The sequence below is a fragment of the Nestor notabilis genome, unplaced genomic scaffold, assembly GCF_000696875.1.
Source record: "Nestor notabilis isolate BGI_N333 unplaced genomic scaffold, ASM69687v1 scaffold17164, whole genome shotgun sequence".
Lineage (NCBI taxonomy): Eukaryota > Metazoa > Chordata > Aves > Psittaciformes > Psittacidae > Nestor > Nestor notabilis.
This window is the reverse complement of record NW_009927058.1, coordinates 29957-50367: the sequence shown is the minus strand read 5'-3', so window position 1 is coordinate 50367 and position 20411 is coordinate 29957. Positions and strand designations below refer to the sequence as shown.

Here is a 20411-nt window from a genome sequence, read left to right as displayed (position 1 = left end):
ACTTCGATCACAACTAATAAGATATGTAGAATCCAATTTCTGAAGTGTCTTAGAAGCTCTCAATTTCTTCACAGTAAAAGCTGAATTTTTTCATAGTACAAGGTCATGCTGTGCCTGTGCTTTACTGTTGTGGCTGATTTAAGTAGATGGATAGATATTTTTACCCGGGCATATTTTGGACGCTGTGAAATTGGTGGTGTTTGTTGAACATTTTAACCCAAGTAAATGCAAAATATTACTAATAAGTTAAATTTACAAGTGAGACAAAATTAGATAGTATTGTTCAAATTGATCTAGGTTATTCTTGAACTTATGTACAGTGTACTTGTTAATCCTTTGCAAAACAGAAATATGTTTTACTATTTTAAAGTCGAGAAGAAATGGCTTGCCAGAAAATTTGTCCCTTCTTATGTATTCTCTTATGCTTTGGATTTAATTTTGCCTCTCTACAGTAATACAATGCAAGCTAATAGATCTCTCTCTTATTTTATAGTTTGGGAATACCTGCTACTGCAATTCAGTTCTTCAGGCACTTTATTTTTGTCGACCATTTCGAGACAAAGTCTTAGCGTACAAGAGTCAACCAAGAAAAAAAGAGAATCTCCTTACATGCTTAGCTGATCTGTTCCACAGTATAGCTACCCAGAAGAAAAAAGTTGGGGTAATACCTCCCAAGAAATTTATAACAAGATTACGAAAAGAAAATGGTAACTTTTTTCTTTTTCTTGTGTAATAATCATAGCTATTAAGGTTTAATCATAGCTATATGGCTTAATTCTGAAGTTGACATAGTAAGATACCCATATATTTGTTACACATGGAAAGTATTCTTAGTGCTGCAGTATAATAAAGAAGTGTCCCTAGAATAAGGGTGTAACCCTGGGGCTGTTTTCAGAGAGAACCCTTGTCTGTCTCTCTTCATGTAGAACTGAGTGTATTGTCAGGGGCTGCTTAGGAAATTGCTTGCTAATTTTGCTTCTTTATGAATTGTCTTCTTATAATCAAAATTCACTGTACAACTTTTGCTCTGTGTTTAAAAAAACATTGCTTTTTGAATGCAGGAATCAGTCTCCCAAGCTGAGTGTGTGGGAAGGACGGTAAGACTTCCCTGCAAGAATCTAGCTTAAAACCCCACAATTTTTAAAATTTATTTAGAATTTATGCAGTACTTAGCTTGACCTAGTTTTTAGTGGATCAATGAATTTTAAAATCAGTAAGTAGTTTTGTCTTAATTTTTTAAGTGTAATCGATATCCTAAAACACAAGAGATTTCCAAAGATTTTAAACTTTTCTGGTTTCTTATCTGCAGGGCTAATTGGTCAGAATGTTTTAGAAAATAATTCAGTGTTAAAATATAAATGAAACCTTGTAATCTGGTACTCAATTTGCATACAGTTCTATAAAAATATAACATAAAATGTTTCCAAAAAATAACCATTAGATTTGAATTAACTGTATAAGCTACCATATTTAACAATCCTGCATGTTCATACTGTTGTAATCTCTGCAAGACTATATATGCAGGCTAAAAAAGTGTTTAAATGCTGTGATGATCATTTCTGTAGTAAAAACAAGAAATAAAATATGGTGATGACGTTCCTAATTTGAAGTGACCCCTCCAGCAAATGCACACCATAAGTTGTAATAATACTGTTTAAAAAGGGCTCTCAGGTAATGTACAGTCTCTTTCCTATGGAGAATAGAAACTGTCATTCAATTCTTTGGTAACTGTACTTGAGAAGTATGCACGTATATTGATGCATTTAAGAAACGGTTCATTATGTCAATGAATGTTGAATAAACTTGACAAATGTGGAGAATGGTTCAAATGGAAAGCAGAAAGTAAACCACAGGAGCCATTAAGTTCTTCCTAAAAACTGTTCTTTTTAATGCTTAGTTGTGTGATTCTAAGTGGGAGAAGGCAATTGGAAACTCTTAGAGAAATCAGATGAGAAAGCTCACCTCTTGTTGTCTTTTTGGGTTTCTTTTGAATTTCTTTTGATGATAATACACTCACCTTTTCTACAAATAAATGGTTAAATTGTCAGGCAGTGATTACGTGGACATCATATGTGCTATGAAGTGATTATAGTAGAAGTATATAATTTTGAGCTTTAAAGAAGAGTGAATTAAAGAATCAGGTATGCAACACCAATTCTAGGTTCCGTTTCAGTTGGTATCTGGCTATACCAGGGTGATGACTGAGAACATAATGTATTCCAGACTACAATGCTGCTATTCCATCTTTATTTTCAATGTCTGAATACAGCATACATATATTAATGACTTTAAAGCTTAACTGGCTGGGAAGCAGCTGCTGGCTTCAAGTCAGCCAAAGGTATACTGTTACATTTGCTTAAATTTCTTCTAATCATAAAATGAACTATGTGTACCTTTCATTCTGTTGTACTTACTGCTAATTTACTGACCCGGCACATAGACCTGAGAGATCTGTGATGCAATGCTGTGAAGAACCTCTGAAGTGTTTTACCTCAAGAGACTTGTAGCTCTTGTTCTGCCTTGATTTACTTGATTAAAGACCTTTCAGTTGCATAGATTCAGAGTTGAACTTATTCTTACTCTCAAAAGTAGTGTAATGGTTCATTAAATATACTTGATTCATACTCTTGACTGACCTATTGCACTACGTAACCTCTCCAGATTATCTAGATTACCATCAAGTTCTCTCTACTTTGTTAATAAACAGGGATTTTTTTCCTTTTGAAGTTTACTCCTGGATGCCATCAAGTGATTGATAGTAAAGATTCCGTGTAGTTGCTGTATGCACATTTAAACTCCAGCTTCACTGAGTATCTTTTCCATTCATCTTTCCAGTCTTGGGAATCATCCCCCCACCGAAGGCCAGTCTCATAGTATATTCTTGGACTGCAAGCAAATTACAAGTTATAATTAATTGAAGTAATTGCACATTGAAAGACTTGTATGATATTAGCCAGTGATATAGAATGCTTTTTAAATTGGCAAGTAAATTTTCTTGTAACTATTCCTGGTCAGAGAGAAGTAGTAAGTATTACTAAATCTGGTTCAATGCCTTTATGGTTTTCTTAGCCCCATTCCTTATGTGAGGATTTGTAGCAGTAGGGGATTTCTCAGGTTGATATCCCAGGGGACTACAATAAACAGTGTTTTCAGAATAGTACCAATTTGAACATAAGCCAGGGAGAAGACTTTTTAAGAAAGAGTTCAGCTTTATGCTTTAATCTGTATCATTGCTATACATTGCAAGTATGTGAAACTATTCCCCTCCCACTGAATTAATCCTAAAATTATTATGCTTAGAAATGCTGGCAGAGTGAAGAAATGAAGCATAAAGCATAGTGAATCCATTATTATCTATCCAGCAGGTCTGCCAGTAATAAAAGTGTCACATATACCAATATCTAGAAGCAATATTTACAACTTGAAAGACAGATCTATTTATTACTTGAAGTCCTTATTTGAAACCTGTTTGCTTTTGCTGTGGCTAGAACTTTAGGCTAATTTGGCTTCTGCAAATAACTACCTTACTTAAAAAGCTTTGAGAAAGAAAGTAGTTGTTTAAATATATCAGTATCTCTAGATTTTTAGTCTTACTCTTCTTTCCATTGCAAGTATTGACGACACTGTGCTTTTGACGGAGCAATAGACTTAAAACCCTAAAAGTGAAAATAAATGAAGCGATGTTTTGAACATTTACTGTTCATGTTCTTCCTGTGATAGAACATATTATAGGATCATAGACTGGTTTGGATTGAAAGGGACCTTAAAGATCATCTAGTTCCAACCACCCTGCCACAGGCAGGAACACCTTCCACCAGACCAGGTTGCTCAAAGCCCCGTCCAGCCTTGCCCCCCCATCCAGCCTTGAATACTTCCAGGGAAGGGGCATCCATAACTTCTCTGGAAAACCTGTTCCAGTGCCTCATTACCCTCACCTTGGGGGTCCTTATGTGTTCTTGAACCTGACTTTCTCCTGCAATGGGTGGTTCTTAAATCTCCCAGTCCCTGTCTTTGCCTTCTGCTACTTGGGTGGTGTGGCTGGAGCACTTGCTGGTGAAGACCGAGTCACCGAGTACCTCTGTCTTCCCCATATCCTGGGTAACCAGCTCTCCCATTCCCTTAAAGAGAGGGCCCATGTTTTCCCTTGTCTTCCTTTTGTCATCAGCATACCTGTAGAAGCTTTTCTTGTTGCCCTTGAGGTCCCTGGCCAAATTTAATTCTATCAGGGCTTTTGTTTTCCTACCCTGATCCGTGATTGCTCAGACAATTTCTCTGTGTTCCTCCCAGGCTACCTGTCCTTGCTTCCACCCATTGTAGACTTCCTTATTATGTTGAAGTTTCTCCAGGAGTTGCTTGTTCATCCATGCAGGTCTCCTGATGTTTTTGCATGACTTCCTCTTTGTCAGGATGCATCACTCCTGAGTTTGGAAGAGGCGATCCTTGAATATTAATCAGCTTTGTTGGGTCCCTCTTCCTGCCAGGGCTTTATTCCATGGTACTTCTACCAAGCAGATCCCTAAAGAGGCCAGAGTCTGCTCTGCTGAAGTCCAGGGTAATGATCTTGCTGTGCACCCTCCTCACCACCCTAGGGATCTTGAACTCCACCATTTTGTGATCACAGCAGCCAAGGCTGCTCTTGAATTTCATATTTCCCAGCAGCCCTTCCTTGGTAGTGTAAAAACAAAGTCCAGCGTAGCACCTCTCCTCATTGGGTCCTCTATCACCTGGAGAAGGAAGTTGTCATCTGCTCGTTCCAGGAATATCCTGGATTGCTCAAGCCCTGCTGTGTTGTCCCTCCAACAGGTATTGGGGTGGTTGAAGTCCCCCATGAGGGCCTGGGCTTGTGAAGGTGAGGCTGCTCCTGTCTGTCTGTTGTATGTCTCATACAGACATGGAAGCTTCATATAGGTGAAGAAACATTTCTTGTCATAAGTTCCCAGTTAATTGATGGAAAATATCAGCATCCGTTGCCATTTGAGATGTCCTGTGTTATCCAAGACATTGACCTAAGCTTTGCAGAGATAGCGTAGCCCCTGTAAGAGAGTCAAATCATCATGGATTGGCATCTGGAAGCTGGATGGGATGAGCTATATAATTTCAGGTGGCACTGTATGCACACCTGTGTTTAGGTAGCTGAATCATGCCCTAGTGGTCTTGCAGAATGGCTCACTCTTCCGTTAATTCCCATCAGCTGAGATATTTCTGAGAAGGTAAGCTGACTTGCCCTCCCGTCTTCCCATCCCCTATATTTTTGGCTTAGTTTATGAAGTCCACATTTTGTGTTGGTGATGTATTACCCTGAACGATTCAAGAAATAAAGACTGGATTTGAAATTTGACTTCTTTTAAAAATATTTTTGTAGTATGGCACTAACCTATCAAATAAAAACTCTTCTGTTGTTTTATGTTGTAGAGCTTTTTGATAACTACATGCAGCAGGATGCACATGAGTTCTTGAACTATCTGTTAAATACAATTGCGGATATCTTGCAAGAGGAAAGAAAACAAGAGAAACAAAATGGTCGCCTACCTAATGGCAACATCGACAACGAAAATAACAGCCCGCCAGACCCAACCTGGGTTCATGAAATCTTTCAGGGAACATTAACTAATGAAACCAGATGTCTTACATGTGAAACTGTAAGTCTGTTTATACTTCATAAAATGAATTCTTTGTTTCAGAACTTCATGTTTCATTATTCGTGTATCTAGACTAACGTACTAGTTTTCTTTAGAAATCTTACATTCATATGAACATGTGCATTTTTTCTTTGTTAATGAGAAGATTTCAGCAACTGAATTGTAGTAAAGTGTTATGTCAATATGAGGAAAATGCTTGCTTGAATTTTTGTCAGTGTGATCATAATCAACTTCCCCTCTACTCCGCTCTTGCGAGACCCCACCTGCAGTACTGCCTTCAGCTCTGGGGCCCCACCACACGAGGGACATGTACCTGCTTGAGCAAGTCCAGAGGAGGCCACAAAGATGATCAGAGGGCTGGAGCACCTCTCCTATGGAAACAGGCTGAGAGATTTGGGGTTGTTCAGCCTGAGGAAGAGAAGGTTCCAGGAGACCTTGTTGCAGCCTTTCAGTACTTAAAGGGAGCCTTGCAAGAAATCTGGAGAAGGACTTTTTACAAGGGCACGTAGTGATAGGACAAGGGGGAATGGCTTTAAACTGAAAGAGGGGAGATTTAGATTAGATATTAGGAAGAAATTCTTTATTATGAGGTTGGTGAGGCACTGGCACAGGTTGCCCAGAGAAGCTGTGGCTGCCCCATCCCTGGCCGTGTTCAAGGCCAGGTTGGACAGGGCTTTGAGCAACCTGGTCTAGAAGGAAGTGTCCCTGCCCATGGCAGGGGGTTTGGAACTATGTGATCTTTAAAGTCCCTTGCAACCCAAACCAGCCTAAGATTCTGTGAATTTCAAAATTTAGATTAGAGAATCCTCAATTGATGTATTCCTAAGAGACATGAAGCCTGCTACTTGGGGATGTGAAGTTCTCAAATTTAATGTCTTGATGACCTAATGTCATGCTTAGTGATAATAAGTATTGTGATTCATTTTCTACCAATTTCTAGCTTTTAAATTTAAAGCCATTGAAATCAAGAATCTATGGTTGGCTTTTAGCACTGAGACAGTAGACTGGGATTCTCAAAGAACATAACTTAATGTGCAGGAAAAGTAATGCTTTTTAAAATGTATTTTCACAGGAATTCTAATATTAGACCCTGAGAAATAAACTACTTATTTGAGCAAGCTATACAAAATTTTCTTTGGGAATAGATCTACAATAAGAAAAAGCACGGATTTCAGAAAAAAGTCATAATTGAATTTTACCAGCTTGAGAAAGAGAAAAAGCAGTACCATTTGAAAATCACAGTAATTCTGTTATGATCTGTGCCTTAGATATCATAAAAAACCTAAATGACTGTATTTTGTATGACTCTTCATACCTATTTTCCTTAATTAGATAATGATCATATTTCAGCATGACCTTGGAGAGAAGGAATTAATCAGATTAAATCTATATATTTCACATGCAATTTTCTCCATGGTATTCTAGGAATACCCACTTCTCTTTTATTTCAAAGAAAATAGCTTCCTGCTGTCGTATGTAATGTAACTGCAGACCTTAGCAGGTCATGGTGTTTTGCGTAATTTAGGTGATGATTTCTGGCTACCGTATTTTCTTTCCTTGTAGGTTTTATCTCCCGAATAATTATTTCATGGCAACCATCAATTGCTTCTCTTCTAGTTCTTGAACTGGTTTTTTTTTCTTTCTTCTCAAAACGTGAGTTTAGTTTAGTCTCTTTACATGACTGACATCATTATGTTTCTTCACTATGGCATAGTGAGTAACTGCTGTCAGGATTTTAATCTAAATACAGTCCTCAGTACAATTTTTAAATGCTGGTATGCTCTTTGCCAGCATACTTAATTAGTTACCAGGCCTATGACAATTTTGAGTTTTACTGAGATGGGTCAGTTCTGGTTTTCTGCTAGCTATTGCTGAACAGGATGCACCATGTCTGTTTGCCACTGTGCCTCCTTGGATGGTTGAATTTTAAATTCAGTGTTGTAATACACATAGGGGTTTTGTATATTAGGGCCTTTATTTTCCAATAATAATGATTTCAACTTCTAATAATCTGCAAATTATTTTATCAGCTTCTGTCTATTCAGTACATTAGCTTGTTTCTAATTAAAACACAGGGACCTGAAAATGAGTGCTTAGAAACAGATTTAGACACATTAAGTAAGTAATATTGCTGTGAATACTATCTTACTTTCAAATATAGTGAGCTTATATGATTGTTTTAATGTTTATTGGAAGCTGTTGGCATTTAGAGTCTTTCTGTGTTCAGAAATATAATTTAAATGTCAGGAGTACTTGGCTGCAGCTCACGTGGAAGATTACACAGCAACAGTGGATGAATTAGTGCTTTTTAATGATAAGACAATAACCTTAGTATATTTTTTTATTTAAATTTGGAATTTAATGCATACTTAAATGTAAAGCATAATACATCTTTGCTGTAAGTGAGAATGATTATCTCCTAACTGGCCAAACCTACTTAATGTTCTTAAAATCAGCATGACAAGATTTTATACTAATTTGAGTTGTCCTGATTGTAGAAAAGAGCTTCTTCCCAGGACACACAGTCTCAGCCCATTCTTATGATAAAAAAATTAATTGATTAAAGATTTATCCTCGGTTAAAGTATGGACAGTGGAAGACAAGGAACATAGATAGGATTCTTAAACAAAGATTTGTGTCGTGGGTCAAGCCACACCATAAAATAAATGCTACAAAATGGATTGTAAGTTGGCTCTACACACTTTTAATGTTATTTTGTGTTATGTTGCTTTTCCCCTTCCTTGATAGAGATACTATGATGAAGTGAATGTTACAAATTTTTGTGGCAATTGATAAAAATGATCCAGAAGTTACTTGGTTTTACAGATTTATCTTACACAATTTAAGGAAAGAATAGCAGTAAACCAGAAAATAATGTAATTGACCTCATTGAGTTTAAATTTGAAACAGATAAATGTGGGCAATACTTCTACAGAGAAAAATAGGAAATTGGGTCAAAAGCACCAGACGTATCATTAATGTTTTTCTACAGCTGATGGTCTTGCTCTTATGTTCAAATGACTCTACAGGGCATAAAGTTCTGGCTCAGTTCTTCTTTGGACTGAGAGAAGGCAGTAAGGAAAATCTCCGTAGTCTCTCTTATGGGAGCGCTATAGAAGTCTTAACTATGCCTTACGTTTTTCTCTGGGGTTTTTTGTTGGTTTTTTTTTTTTGTTTGTTTGATTGGTTGTTGTGGTTTTTGGTTTTGTTTTTTTTGTTTGTTTGTTTAATGAAACCAAGATAAATCAGGTTTTTTGTTTCAGCTTCCTTTAAAAATAGTTTCTGGTTTTGCACACATGGGAGCCTACAGTTGCAAAAGCACTTTTGTCAGTGAGCTGCTTCGCATTGCTAGTGAAATTTCTGACTGAAAGAGATGTAGATTCCATGAGTTCTAGCCTTCTGAGTTTTCTGTTCTCTGTGACATTGGTTGTCAGAGTATTGCTGAGCTGCAGTTATGTCCTTGATGTGAGAAGAACATACCATCCCCCTTTAGCCAGGATACTGATGCACCCAAATTCTTCACAATTATTCAGATGGCTTTTTGAACACATCAAGGTTTGATTGTGCAAGTGATGAGATGATCTGACCATGTCCACCTTTTTTTCATCCTATAGACAATTGAAATATATATAAAACATTGGTGACTTTAGTCTAAGGAACTTAGTGGTGTTTATTTGAAATAAAACCTCTACAGAAGCAGGGGGACAGGCAGGCTGGTTAGAGTGGAGGGTGACTTTTTTCTTTAATTAAAGCTGTATGAGGTAATGTTGGGAAAAAAAATAAAAGTACTGTTCAAATACTAATGTTCAAAAAAATCTTAATTTTTAAGACGAGCAATTTCTAAATTATCAGCATAGATGGAAAAAATCCACTTGGCTGTTCTTTCAGTGCAGCCTTTAATGGTTCTTCATGATCCTAAGTGCACAATGGACTGGCTAATCTGAGAGAGGTTCTTTAAGGCAGCATTATCCCTAAGAATGGAAGAGTTCCTTTTGCAGACCTCTGGTTTCAGTACCAATCTCTCTTTAACCAAGTACAGCACATCCCTTTCATCTTCTCCATCTCCTCCCTGCCCTTATAGCGTCTGTGTGAGATAAAGCTGCCTGTGAAATCTTTGTTGTTTCATGGTTTTTTTCTTAATAGACCAAGAGAGGAAGAATTCTCTAATTGCATGTCTGAATAACATTGATCACATGAGCCCTTAATTTCAACTGTCCTAGCTGAAGACTGCAGCAAAGTATTTTCTAGAACTGACGTGTTTTTTTCCTGAACCATTCTTAATCCCTAGGCTAAGATGATTTCCACCAGAGTTCTAGTGTTATGAACTTAAGTTTGACAATTCCAAAAGTGGTTGCAATGGGATATTCTGAAGAATTGTCCACATCAGTAAACCATAGTACATCCCTGAAGACAGTGCAGCACACAGAAGATGCAGGTGGCTTTTTTTTCCCCACCATAAAAACATATTGGAAGTTTTCCATATACATTCTGTGATCTCTTTAAAAGTATGAACATTACACTTCAGCAACTAAATGATGTAGTAGATGTGATGTATACTGGCATAATTACATTTTTTGTGCATGTACACTTACTCTTGGAAAGAGTAGGTACAGAAGAATAGGAGTCCTTGCCCAGTCATCCCACAGATATTAACAGAAACTTTTAACTTAACTTCATAAGTTTTGGATTTTGTATTAATTCTCAAAAATAGTTGTCTTGACTATCTGTATTTTTTTATTTATTTTTTTTATTTTATTTTTCCATGTATGCTGCCCTGAGGAATTGTGTGTTTCTTACCTCTTGAGAAGAGATAAGAAGGAAAACTTCCCAAATTTATTTTTATTCTGAGTGGAAAAGGAAACATAGATCTCATGTTTTAAAGATCAATTTACAAGTAGTTCTTCTGTACCTGTTTTCAATCAACAAACTGCAGCCAGGCATCTTTTCTAAAAGCATTTGCTTTTGTACCCAGAAATAATAAAAAGCAGAGAACATTCTCAACAGTGGCATTGAGTATCCCTAGAGAGGAAACACTAGCAGACAAAAGTTAAGGCTGCAGATTACTGTTTCCTAAACCTTTTGATAACATAAATGGTTTTCAGGGCAGCTGTGGATTTCATCCATCACCATTTTTCAGGATTGGTGATGGAATATATTCTCTGCTTCTAAGAATTTTTTTTTGTAAGAAATAGCTCTGTACTATTCTGTTCCTCTCAGACCAAGTCCCAAGCTCTCATTTACTAATAAATTTGCTATCTGCTGCTCATTTAATAGCATGAATCTAACCAGGAAGAGGCTTCAAAGTATTTTTGCTGTTTATTAAGGACACTATGACATGCAAATACACAGCCCTCAGTGGGAGGGAATCATAGGAGAAGAACGGTGGTGAGAGCACTAAATAGAAGATGATTGTGTTCTTTTGAAAAGGGTGAGGTGTACAAGGAACTTGGCATTAATATTGTTAAGCTGCAATCACAGCATAATGACAACTGGCATTATATACCCTCACATACACGTACACACTTCCCTCTTTCTGAGCAAAATCAGAAACAGATCTAGCAAATCTCTGAAACAGAAAGGCCACTTATAACAGTTTTTAAAAGGCTCTTTTAAGTTGAGATGCATTCTGTCAATAGAAAATGGTACTGAAAACCAGAGATAAATTAGTATAACTTGGTTTAATTATAATCTGTTGGTTCTTTTCTTATGCAGATAAGCAGCAAAGATGAAGACTTCTTAGACCTTTCAGTTGATGTGGAGCAGAATACTTCAATCACTCATTGTTTAAGGTAGACGCAAAAATCTGGATTTTCATAATGTGTCTTTTATCTTTAACCTAAAAACAGGAAGTAAAACTAAAAGGTCACAATTCTAGCTTATGTAGACTTAAGAGTATAGAATTATGTTTATATTGTACATATTTTAATGTATATTTCAGAAAAGAAAACAGTATCTGTAGCATTTCATTTTGGTTTTTTTTTTCATTCAGGGGTTTCAGCAACACAGAAACTCTGTGCAGTGAATACAAATACTACTGTGAAGAATGTCGCAGTAAGCAAGAAGCACATAAAAGGTACATCAGATTCTGGGAGGGCAAAAAATAACCTATGCATTTAATGAAAATACTTCTGTATTTCCTTGTGTGTCTGTGTATGAGGCAGGGGGAGAACGTTCTTTTTCCCTTAGGTTTTCTCATTCTTCCTCCACTTAAGAATAACTTGGTTGCATTTCTCTTGCTTGAATTCAGTGGGTCTACTTCCATGAGTAATAAGAATCCATGTAAAGCATTTTGGGACTCATTTGATCATTATTTGTTTTATGAATGAGAAAAAGAATGGTCTTAAGACCAAAAATAAGTTAAAAAGACAAGTTGAAAGAAACTACCAGCGACTAATCAGAGATTATGCTTAATGATGAAAAGTCACTGATTTCCTGTGACTTTTAGACTTAGTTTTGTCTTGACAATAAAATAATTTTTCCAATTGCTATAAGAATTAGTTTGATAGCACTTTTTTCTGTTTCAATCAGAATGAGGTGTGTAACTTTTTTTGTTAGCTGAGTTTCTGGTTTGTTAAAAGTGCACAGTTAGATGTGCTAAACTTCTGCTTCACAGTGCTCTTGAAAAGCATCAGGAGCTCTGTGGAAGCCTGAAGTTCATTATGTTTAAAAACAATTCTTGTCTGCCTAATAATTCTTTTAGTCTTGCTTACACCTTTGAAAAACCTCTGATTTTGTGTATTGTGTGGTATTTATTATCTGAGAAGGTATTTGGTTGAAGGGGTGGGAACACTGACATGCTCTACTGGTTGTACCACTGATTCTGATTATTTGGTTTAACCATAGATCCAGCACATGGCTTTTAGGATATCTCATCTGCCAAGTCTGCCTTCACATATTGCCTAAGCCTACTAATTGGTGTGTATTAGAGGGTTGTGAAGCCAGGCATGTCTGTTATTTTCTGTTGCCCGAGCTCTTTTACTGTGTGGGAGTTAGTGTGATCCCTGACCAATATAAGCTGTGTTGATGTAAACCTGTACTGTAGGCACTGCCATATTGGCAAAACACAGCTCTTATCGTTTATAGTTTGCTTTTCATGTGGGGCTTAAGTTCAGTTTCACTACAGTCATAATTTTCTTCAGTCTCTCTAACATGGAGCTTACCTGTGTTAGTGTCTACTCAACTAGCAAGCAAGGTGGACTGAATCTCTTAACCAGCAAGAGAGCTATTCTCACAATTGAATTATATGAAGAGGACTTAATTTTGAAAAAAGAAAATAGAGCAGAAATTATATCTATATCTCAGTAAGATGATAAAAATGTAACTCTCTGAAAAATAGCGCCTACATTTTTCATTTCCTAGTTCATTTGCAGGCCATAGAGAAAATTTGAGTCTAGCAGGGTTTCCTACAGGTTAGTATCAGTCTGAATTTCATGAGAAAAAGGAAAGGAAGGTGAGTTTTCAAAGATTTTGTCCCCAGGCCCCTCTCTTTGGAGAACTGTGCAGACATAATTCCTGACATTCTGATAATATGGTCTTAGTAGACATGTCTGAAACCTGGGCTGTGTTGTTGGGATTGCTGAGGTACCTTTTGGGGCTGAAGGCAGTTTGAAAAGTTCAGTGAAGTGCTGATCTAAGGTAATCAGCTGTGCCAAGAAGCAGGTCACTCCAGCTTGGCCAGCCTGTTAGTGTGGGCAGATTCATTGCCCAGAGAGCGGAAGTCTCTTTTCTGCCAGGCAACTGTGGTTGGCTGAGGAGCGTTTGTAGGCACTGATGTGAGATCTCAGTACCTCCAACTAGGGAAAGGGGCCAGTGTGCTCTCAGTAAAACTGGATTATCACTTTCTGGCTTTGACTGATACACAATAATGCTGCAACGTTTGTACAGAATTACTGTGCTAGAGCACAGCATTATCTTGTTTGGGTAGAATGAGGTACGGTGAATAACAGTGTGCTATTTGTATCCCTTGGCGATGTTGAATGAATGGCTTGAAATGAAAACCTAGAGTAATACGTATGTAACAAAGTAGTGTAACAAAGCTTACTTTAAAAAGCTTGTTTGACTTGGCTGGTTTACTGAGTAATGGGGGTGGAACAGGATATTGGAGGAACTTTGTTGCAATAGCTCCACTGTATACCAAGTGGGATCTAGCTTTTGCTTTTGGGAACTCAGGGAAGCTGTGGGTAGGTATGTTTAAAAATTTAATACTGTGCTATGCAGTCATTATGTCTAAATTACTATGTGGGTTCGTCATGGCTAGTTATTATTATATGTTATAGCTTATTGTTTTAAATACATTTGCAATTCTCTTAATTGTTAAAATCTTTGATTTAGCAACACAAGACATACTTGTAAACAGCTGAATAGTTGAGCTTCTTTTAATGCTTGCAGAATTATTTTAAGACTTCAGTAAGCTGGGTTTCTTGTTTGTTGATATCAACTGAATGTTTTGGATGGATATTAAAAATACTGTTGGATTTTTGTTTTTCAGGATGAAAGTAAAAAAGCTGCCTATGATTCTAGCTCTCCATTTGAAGAGATTTAAATACATGGATCAGCTTCATCGATACACAAAACTCTCTTATAGAGTAGTTTTTCCTTTAGAGCTTCGTTTATTTAACACCTCAGGAGATGCCACCAATCCTGACAGAATGTATGACCTTGTTGCTGTGGTAGTTCATTGTGGAAGGTAATAACTATTTAATGCAGGCATTTTTGTATAACGTAACTATGTTTAAAAATCAGAACAAAGCACCCAGTACCATGTAACTCTTCATAGCATTTAAAGACTTCTTAAATGAGGAGTTTCTTAGGAAAGAAAGCACTGTGGGGAGATGGTATCAATCCTGACAGCATATGGCTTTGTTGCTGTAATAGTTCATTGTGAAAAGTGATAATGGTGTATTTCACATCATAGATCTTTGTATGAACTTAACTACATTTAAAAACCTCCACAAAACTTGCAATATCTTATTACTCTAATAACATTAAAAGATCACTTTAAAAAAAGTTTCTTAGGAAGGAAAGCATTATGGAACAGATTCCTTTACAAAGTATTTCCTTTAGGGTATTTTCTTTTGAAAGCTTGAACATTTTCTAAAATATATCCATATATTATGAATGTTGTTGATTATGTTGTTTCCTTGCTTTTGAAATATGACTGTTAGATTTGTATTTGATTTTGCTATGTTCAACAACTGTTCTTGTGGCTTCAAGTCTTAAAATCAGGGCTGCTCTACAAACTGCTTATTGAGTAGATAAAAGCCCCGAAGCTGAAAGTGATGGTTTACCATCTAGAATCACAGAATAATTTATGTTGTGGAGTCAACTACTTAAAGCTTAAAGTAGGGCTGACTTCAGTATTGGATTGCACTGTGCTCAGTTTTGTGACTAGGAATGCTGATTCACTGCCTCTTTGGGCAGTTTGCTCCAGTCCGTCAATGTTCTCACTCACACCTCCGTTCCTCCCTAGATAGACCTAAGATTACAGTAGAGCTAAGGTGAATATATCTTAAGTTGGCCAGGACAGTTTTGGAAAATAAGACTTTGTGCCATAGTTTTCTGGGATGCTCTTGTTCTGGATTTTAGGGAAAATCTGTTCTGTCCATTTTTGACCATTCTGTCTAATTCTGACCATTTCTGTCTCTTATTCAAGCTGCAGTCTTGGGACTGCATTCTCAGAGCCATGGCAGAAGATAAATCCTATTTTCATTGAGTTATGCAATTTGGCACACAGACATGCCCCTCACAGGTGGCAACCTACCCTCCCTGATCTAGACATAAAAATTGTATGAGTCCTATTAGCCAGTTCAGGCAGTTCCAGAACTGCTTTAAATAGTTGTCCATTTTCAGTTGTAACATTCAGCTATTTCAGAAAGTGTGTTATTTCCTTACTTGAAACCTGATTAGAAATAGGACACCATTAGAGTTGGGTTTTTTTTGTCATAGTTGTGGAGAAATTTCTTGTCTGCCATAAACTGAAGAGCTGTGCATTATAACAGTTTTAGTTTAATAGTGAGCCCTTCTTGTTGCTGTGAGGATACTTGAGACTTCTAAATTATCAGTTTAATTCAGTTTTTGCTTACAGTGGGTCAGATGAAGAGATTCCCAATTGAGACTGTAGCTGGACAACATCAGCTCTACAGCTGCTTCTTTCTGAAGATCAGAAATAGTTTGGGATTTGTTTTTGAATTTCATTTCTCTGTCTCTTCATTTATATTTTTCAATGCTCGTGCTGTCTATTCCTTGTTTGAAATTATAATCCTTCTTTTAACGCAATATTACATATAAAGTAGGACCTTATTGTGAAGATGATATAAGTGGAGGGGACAAAAAGGAAAAGCAAAAGTTGTAGTGGTAGCCATTCTAGTTACCATTAAGTACCGCTTTTCTCCAAGAAAAATATGTAATGGAATATATTTCTACATACTTGTGTGTTACTGTGTTCTTTTCTAATTTTATTCTACAGTGGCCCAAACAGAGGACATTATATTGCAATAGTGAAGAGTCATGATTTCTGGTTGCTTTTTGATGACGATATTGTTGAGGTGAGCTTTGTGTAACCATGGCTTTTTTTCTCACACTGACCATCCCCCCCCCCCCCCCCACTGTGTACGTGACTAAGTAAAGTAAAAGGACTGGTATGCTACCATACTTCGAATTGCATTTTGGTTTTTATACATCTTAAAAGAAGCTCCCTTGTTTATGGCCACTGTCTTTCCCCTTTGTTTAACAAGCCATTCTTGTGGCCAGGATACGAGGCAAATAAAGATAAATTGCTTTTACTGCAGTTCTTTTCTGAGGGCAATTCGTTGGAGCAAGCCATTTGTTTGTATTGTCTAGGAGCTTATGATTTAATGGAATGGGTCAGTGTGGTCATCTGTTTTATCAGGTGAAGGTGTAACAACTCTCAAAATAGGCAGAAACTTCAGATTTTTGAGATTTTGCCCTAAAATTATAAAGATAATCCCTAAAACAGGAGCTTTTTGCTTCTGGTGGTATTTTTGCCAGTATTAGCTGTGCTTCCAGGAATTACTCTCGTTTAAAAAAATAAAAAAAAGAAAAAAAAAAAAGTTTTTAACTAATTTCTTGGAACAGCAGAATTCCCTTCAACAATTTTGTCTTTGTCATCTTTCTGTGTCACCAGTTGTATTTTATTCTTTACTGAGAGCAAGAGCAAGAACTGCTGGTGTGTCTCTATCATATCATCTCACGGTTTTTGCTTGTTCTGTCATCTTCCTTTTTTTCCCCTTGTCTATGCTTATGCATGAACAGAAGTTTGATTGTGCTGTCCAAGTCCTTTTCCTGCCTTTATTTGAATTAATTTAATTTATAAAATGAAGAGTTTATATTTTCCTTACCATGCACAAAAATCTGTGTGATTGAAAAGAAGAAAAATGAGTGAGACAGGTATTGGACTTGAATTGTTAAGTGGCATGGGGAGTCAAGAGTATTGAAGAGTTCTCTCCAAGCCACATTATGGATGGTTTTTTTGCAGGAAATGTCAAACATGGAAATATACAGAGCTGTTGTGAAAGTAGAAGGATTGCCCCTGTGTCTTAGCAAGATAGACAGTGAAGTGTAATGGCTCAATAGGGTCAGAAGTTCACTTTCCTTCAGGGAAAACAGAGAGCGCTGTAGTAAATTGCACATCATTTCAGAAACATCAGGGACAATCTCTCCAGTTCCACAACAGTAATGCCTGGCAGTGATGTATTTTTTTTCTGTTAGCCCTTCTGAGGAGAAAGGGAATAATCTTTTTGTTCTTAAATCTAAAACAGTCTTATTCCAAGTAATAGGAATGAGTTCACATAAAATCTGCCTATGTGAAGGAAAAATTATCTTTCCATCTTTTGGCTGTTAGTAGCCTAATTGCCTTAGATTTAAAATGTGGCAAGAGAGCATGCTTTCAGTTTCAGTTTCTTTCGTAGCTGAAAATGATGACTATGAAACCCAGGCAAGACTCTTTTCACCTTCTCAACTGAAGTTTTGCATCTTCTCCCCCAAAATTTTGGTTATAGGAGGCTGTCTCAGCTAGTAGGATCACAAGCAAACATTCTGTGTGAAAACTAGAAAACAAGTTTACCCTTCATTCTTTGCCTTTTTTTTTATGTTCTCCTCTGCACTGGATTGGCTCATACTGCTCAGAGTTAGAAAGTATAGTTTGTACTTACATTCTTCATATTGATACAAAGTCTTAATGGGATACTGTTGTCTTTAAAACTTTTAAAACTTTAAAACCTTGTGAAATTTGCACAAGCAATGCACATAAGATTGCACTTACAGCAGGTTCACTTAATACTTAAAAATGTATATATAAAAATAACTGTAGCTGCTGCCTTCTGTGCAGTTGATGGCAGATGGGAAACCAAAGCATAACAAGTTTAAGAATTATTTGGGTTTTATTACTTTATGTAATTATGTGAAAGTTATTTTTGTTTGACAGTAGTTTTTAGAGTGGAACTTCATGTCATGTATATGCTATGCAAGGTATTCTTACTTTAAGTTTTTGGGTTTTTACGTACAGAAAATTGATGCACAAGCTATTGAAGAATTCTACGGGTTGACATCAGACATCTCAAAGAACTCTGAATCTGGTTACATCCTCTTCTATCAGTCTCGGGATTGAGGGGCAACTGTAGCGAAGAGAGATTTTTATGTCTCACTTCTCTCTCTTGGAATGGAGCAAGCACTGAGAAAAAGGAAAGCAGGGAGCTCCAGGGGCAGTGGCACAGTTTGCACACAACTAAGCAAAGAGTTTGGGATTATTAAAACCTTTGTATCATTTTAATTTTATTTGCTCAGGTAACATGCTGACTACACATCTCCACTGCATCCCATAAGCAAAAATAGAGATACCAGCCACTCTTGCAGGAGCTTTCTGTTAGGTAATGCTATCTCTGTGGTCCTAATTCAAAGCCCTTTAAGGTCACTGGAGAACCTTTCATGGACTTCAGTGGAATTTGAATCAGGTTCTAACTGCACTGCCAGATTGGTGCAATAGGAGCATTAGAAATCTGTATTTCATACAGATTTTGGGTGTAAAAGGTTAAAGGACTCTGTGAACTTAGTTTCCTGTGCTTAAGTTTAAAAGAATGAGGTTCGGGGGATAACGTGTAAGCGAGAAGATATATCTGGGCCCAACACAATTGCCTTCTTGATGGTAGTCGTTTAACTGAAGATATAAACTGGTGTCAGGGAGGCAAGTATGTTTTGCTTCTCTGAAGAAGCTTACGTTATTTATAGTGTATGATCGGGAACAATCAGTCAAGATTATGGCTTTTAATCTCCGTATGGGGAAAGATTTGGTTTGTAATAGTTTATTTTTATTTATAAATTATTGTAACTTAGGATCTTGTGTATTGTCCTTTATTCTAACAAGTATTGGAAATTTTATATATTAATTTGAATTAAAACCAATTATGTTTAAATGTTAAACAAGAGCCAATATAAATTCTAAAAATAATGCCTATGGTAGCTGTAAAAAATGAATAACACAGAAGAGAGATTTCCTTCTGGAGGAACTGGTATCTAAGTGAGGTACTTCAATAAATTAGAATATCCTCTTTCCATCAGTGGGTGAAAAAAAAGGTGATCAAACTATTAGAAGACTTTAAAAATGCATATTGTAAGAAAATAATGGTGCAGTGGTGGTATACTGGTCTTTATAGTCCTTTAATAATTTGTTAATGGCTCATACAAATTAGAATGATTTGGATAAAGTAAACCATTTTAAGAATATTATTCCCTTTCCTAAAACCAGATCTTTTTCTGTTCCTAGTGGTATGGGTGACTCCCAAAAACCACTTAAGGTCTCAAGCATAAATGATGTCTGAGTAATAAGAAGAAGTAAGCTTGCAATTTCATGAGACTGAAGATACCACATTCCTCTAAAAGTAATAATTCTTAAGTCCCTTAGAGTGAAAACTTCTGAAACTAGGCAGTTTATCTTGCTTTAGGTTTATGAAATAGCATTAAGAATTAAATTTTGACAAAACACCTGATCTGTGAACTACTGTGATTTGACATTCTTCCACTTACCAGTACGTTGTCTTGACAGTAGCTGAATGTAATTTCTGGAAAGTCATGGGATGTGCATTCTAGATTATGGCAATCAGGTCTTGGATGTCCTTGTCACTTCCTCTTCAGCTAGTGATTTTTACATTATTGTAATTTTCTAAGGTTATTTTATTGATACTGTTACAACTTTTAAAAAGAATGTCTCCTGTCTGCTGCTATAACTGACTATTTACTTACCTGTATCTTTTAGCTCAGGAAATGACTTCACCTATTCACTCAGTTGAACAAATCTTTAACAGGGTCACTAAATAAATTGGGCTATTTAGCAACTGTCATACTGTAACAGATTACTTTTGTAAAATGCAAAGTTTCTAAAGCCTTGGTTTGGCTGGAATTCTTTTATAGAAAATTGTGTATCGTGATTGAACTACCAGCATTGTAAAGTACAGCTCAAATATTGTGCGAGGTGCAGAAAATATGATTGGATTTTTCTTAAGGGATTCAAATAATTTTAAATCCTTTTTTCAGCTTTCAGTGGGAAAAAGGTTAAGGGGTGAATCAATTGGATAATGGTGCATGTTAGAAGGATGAAGTCCTTTGCATACTAAAGGTACAGTATTGTAAGAGAACTGTCACATTACTTTTTGCTAATTGAATATGTGTGGGGGGTCTTTTTTTTCTTTATTTTTCTGTTTGTGGTTTTTTTTTTTGTTTTAGTGTAGTTAAAAGCTGAGACTAGTCGCTAAATATTTTATG

General features: G+C 36.5%; 1 protein-coding gene across 1 annotated transcript; it reads left to right on the top strand.

Moving 5' to 3' along the window:
* Positions 1-493: 493 nt before the first annotated feature.
* On the top strand, positions 494-18815 carry USP12 (ubiquitin specific peptidase 12; the record flags this gene model as incomplete). Its single annotated transcript, XM_010013887.1, has 7 exons — positions 494-707; positions 5413-5639; positions 11352-11428; positions 11629-11712; positions 14128-14325; positions 16105-16183; positions 18163-18815. Coding segments are annotated over 7 exons (981 nt in total), but the record flags the coding sequence as incomplete, so codon positions are not given.
* Between the last annotated feature and the right edge of the window lie 1596 nt (positions 18816-20411).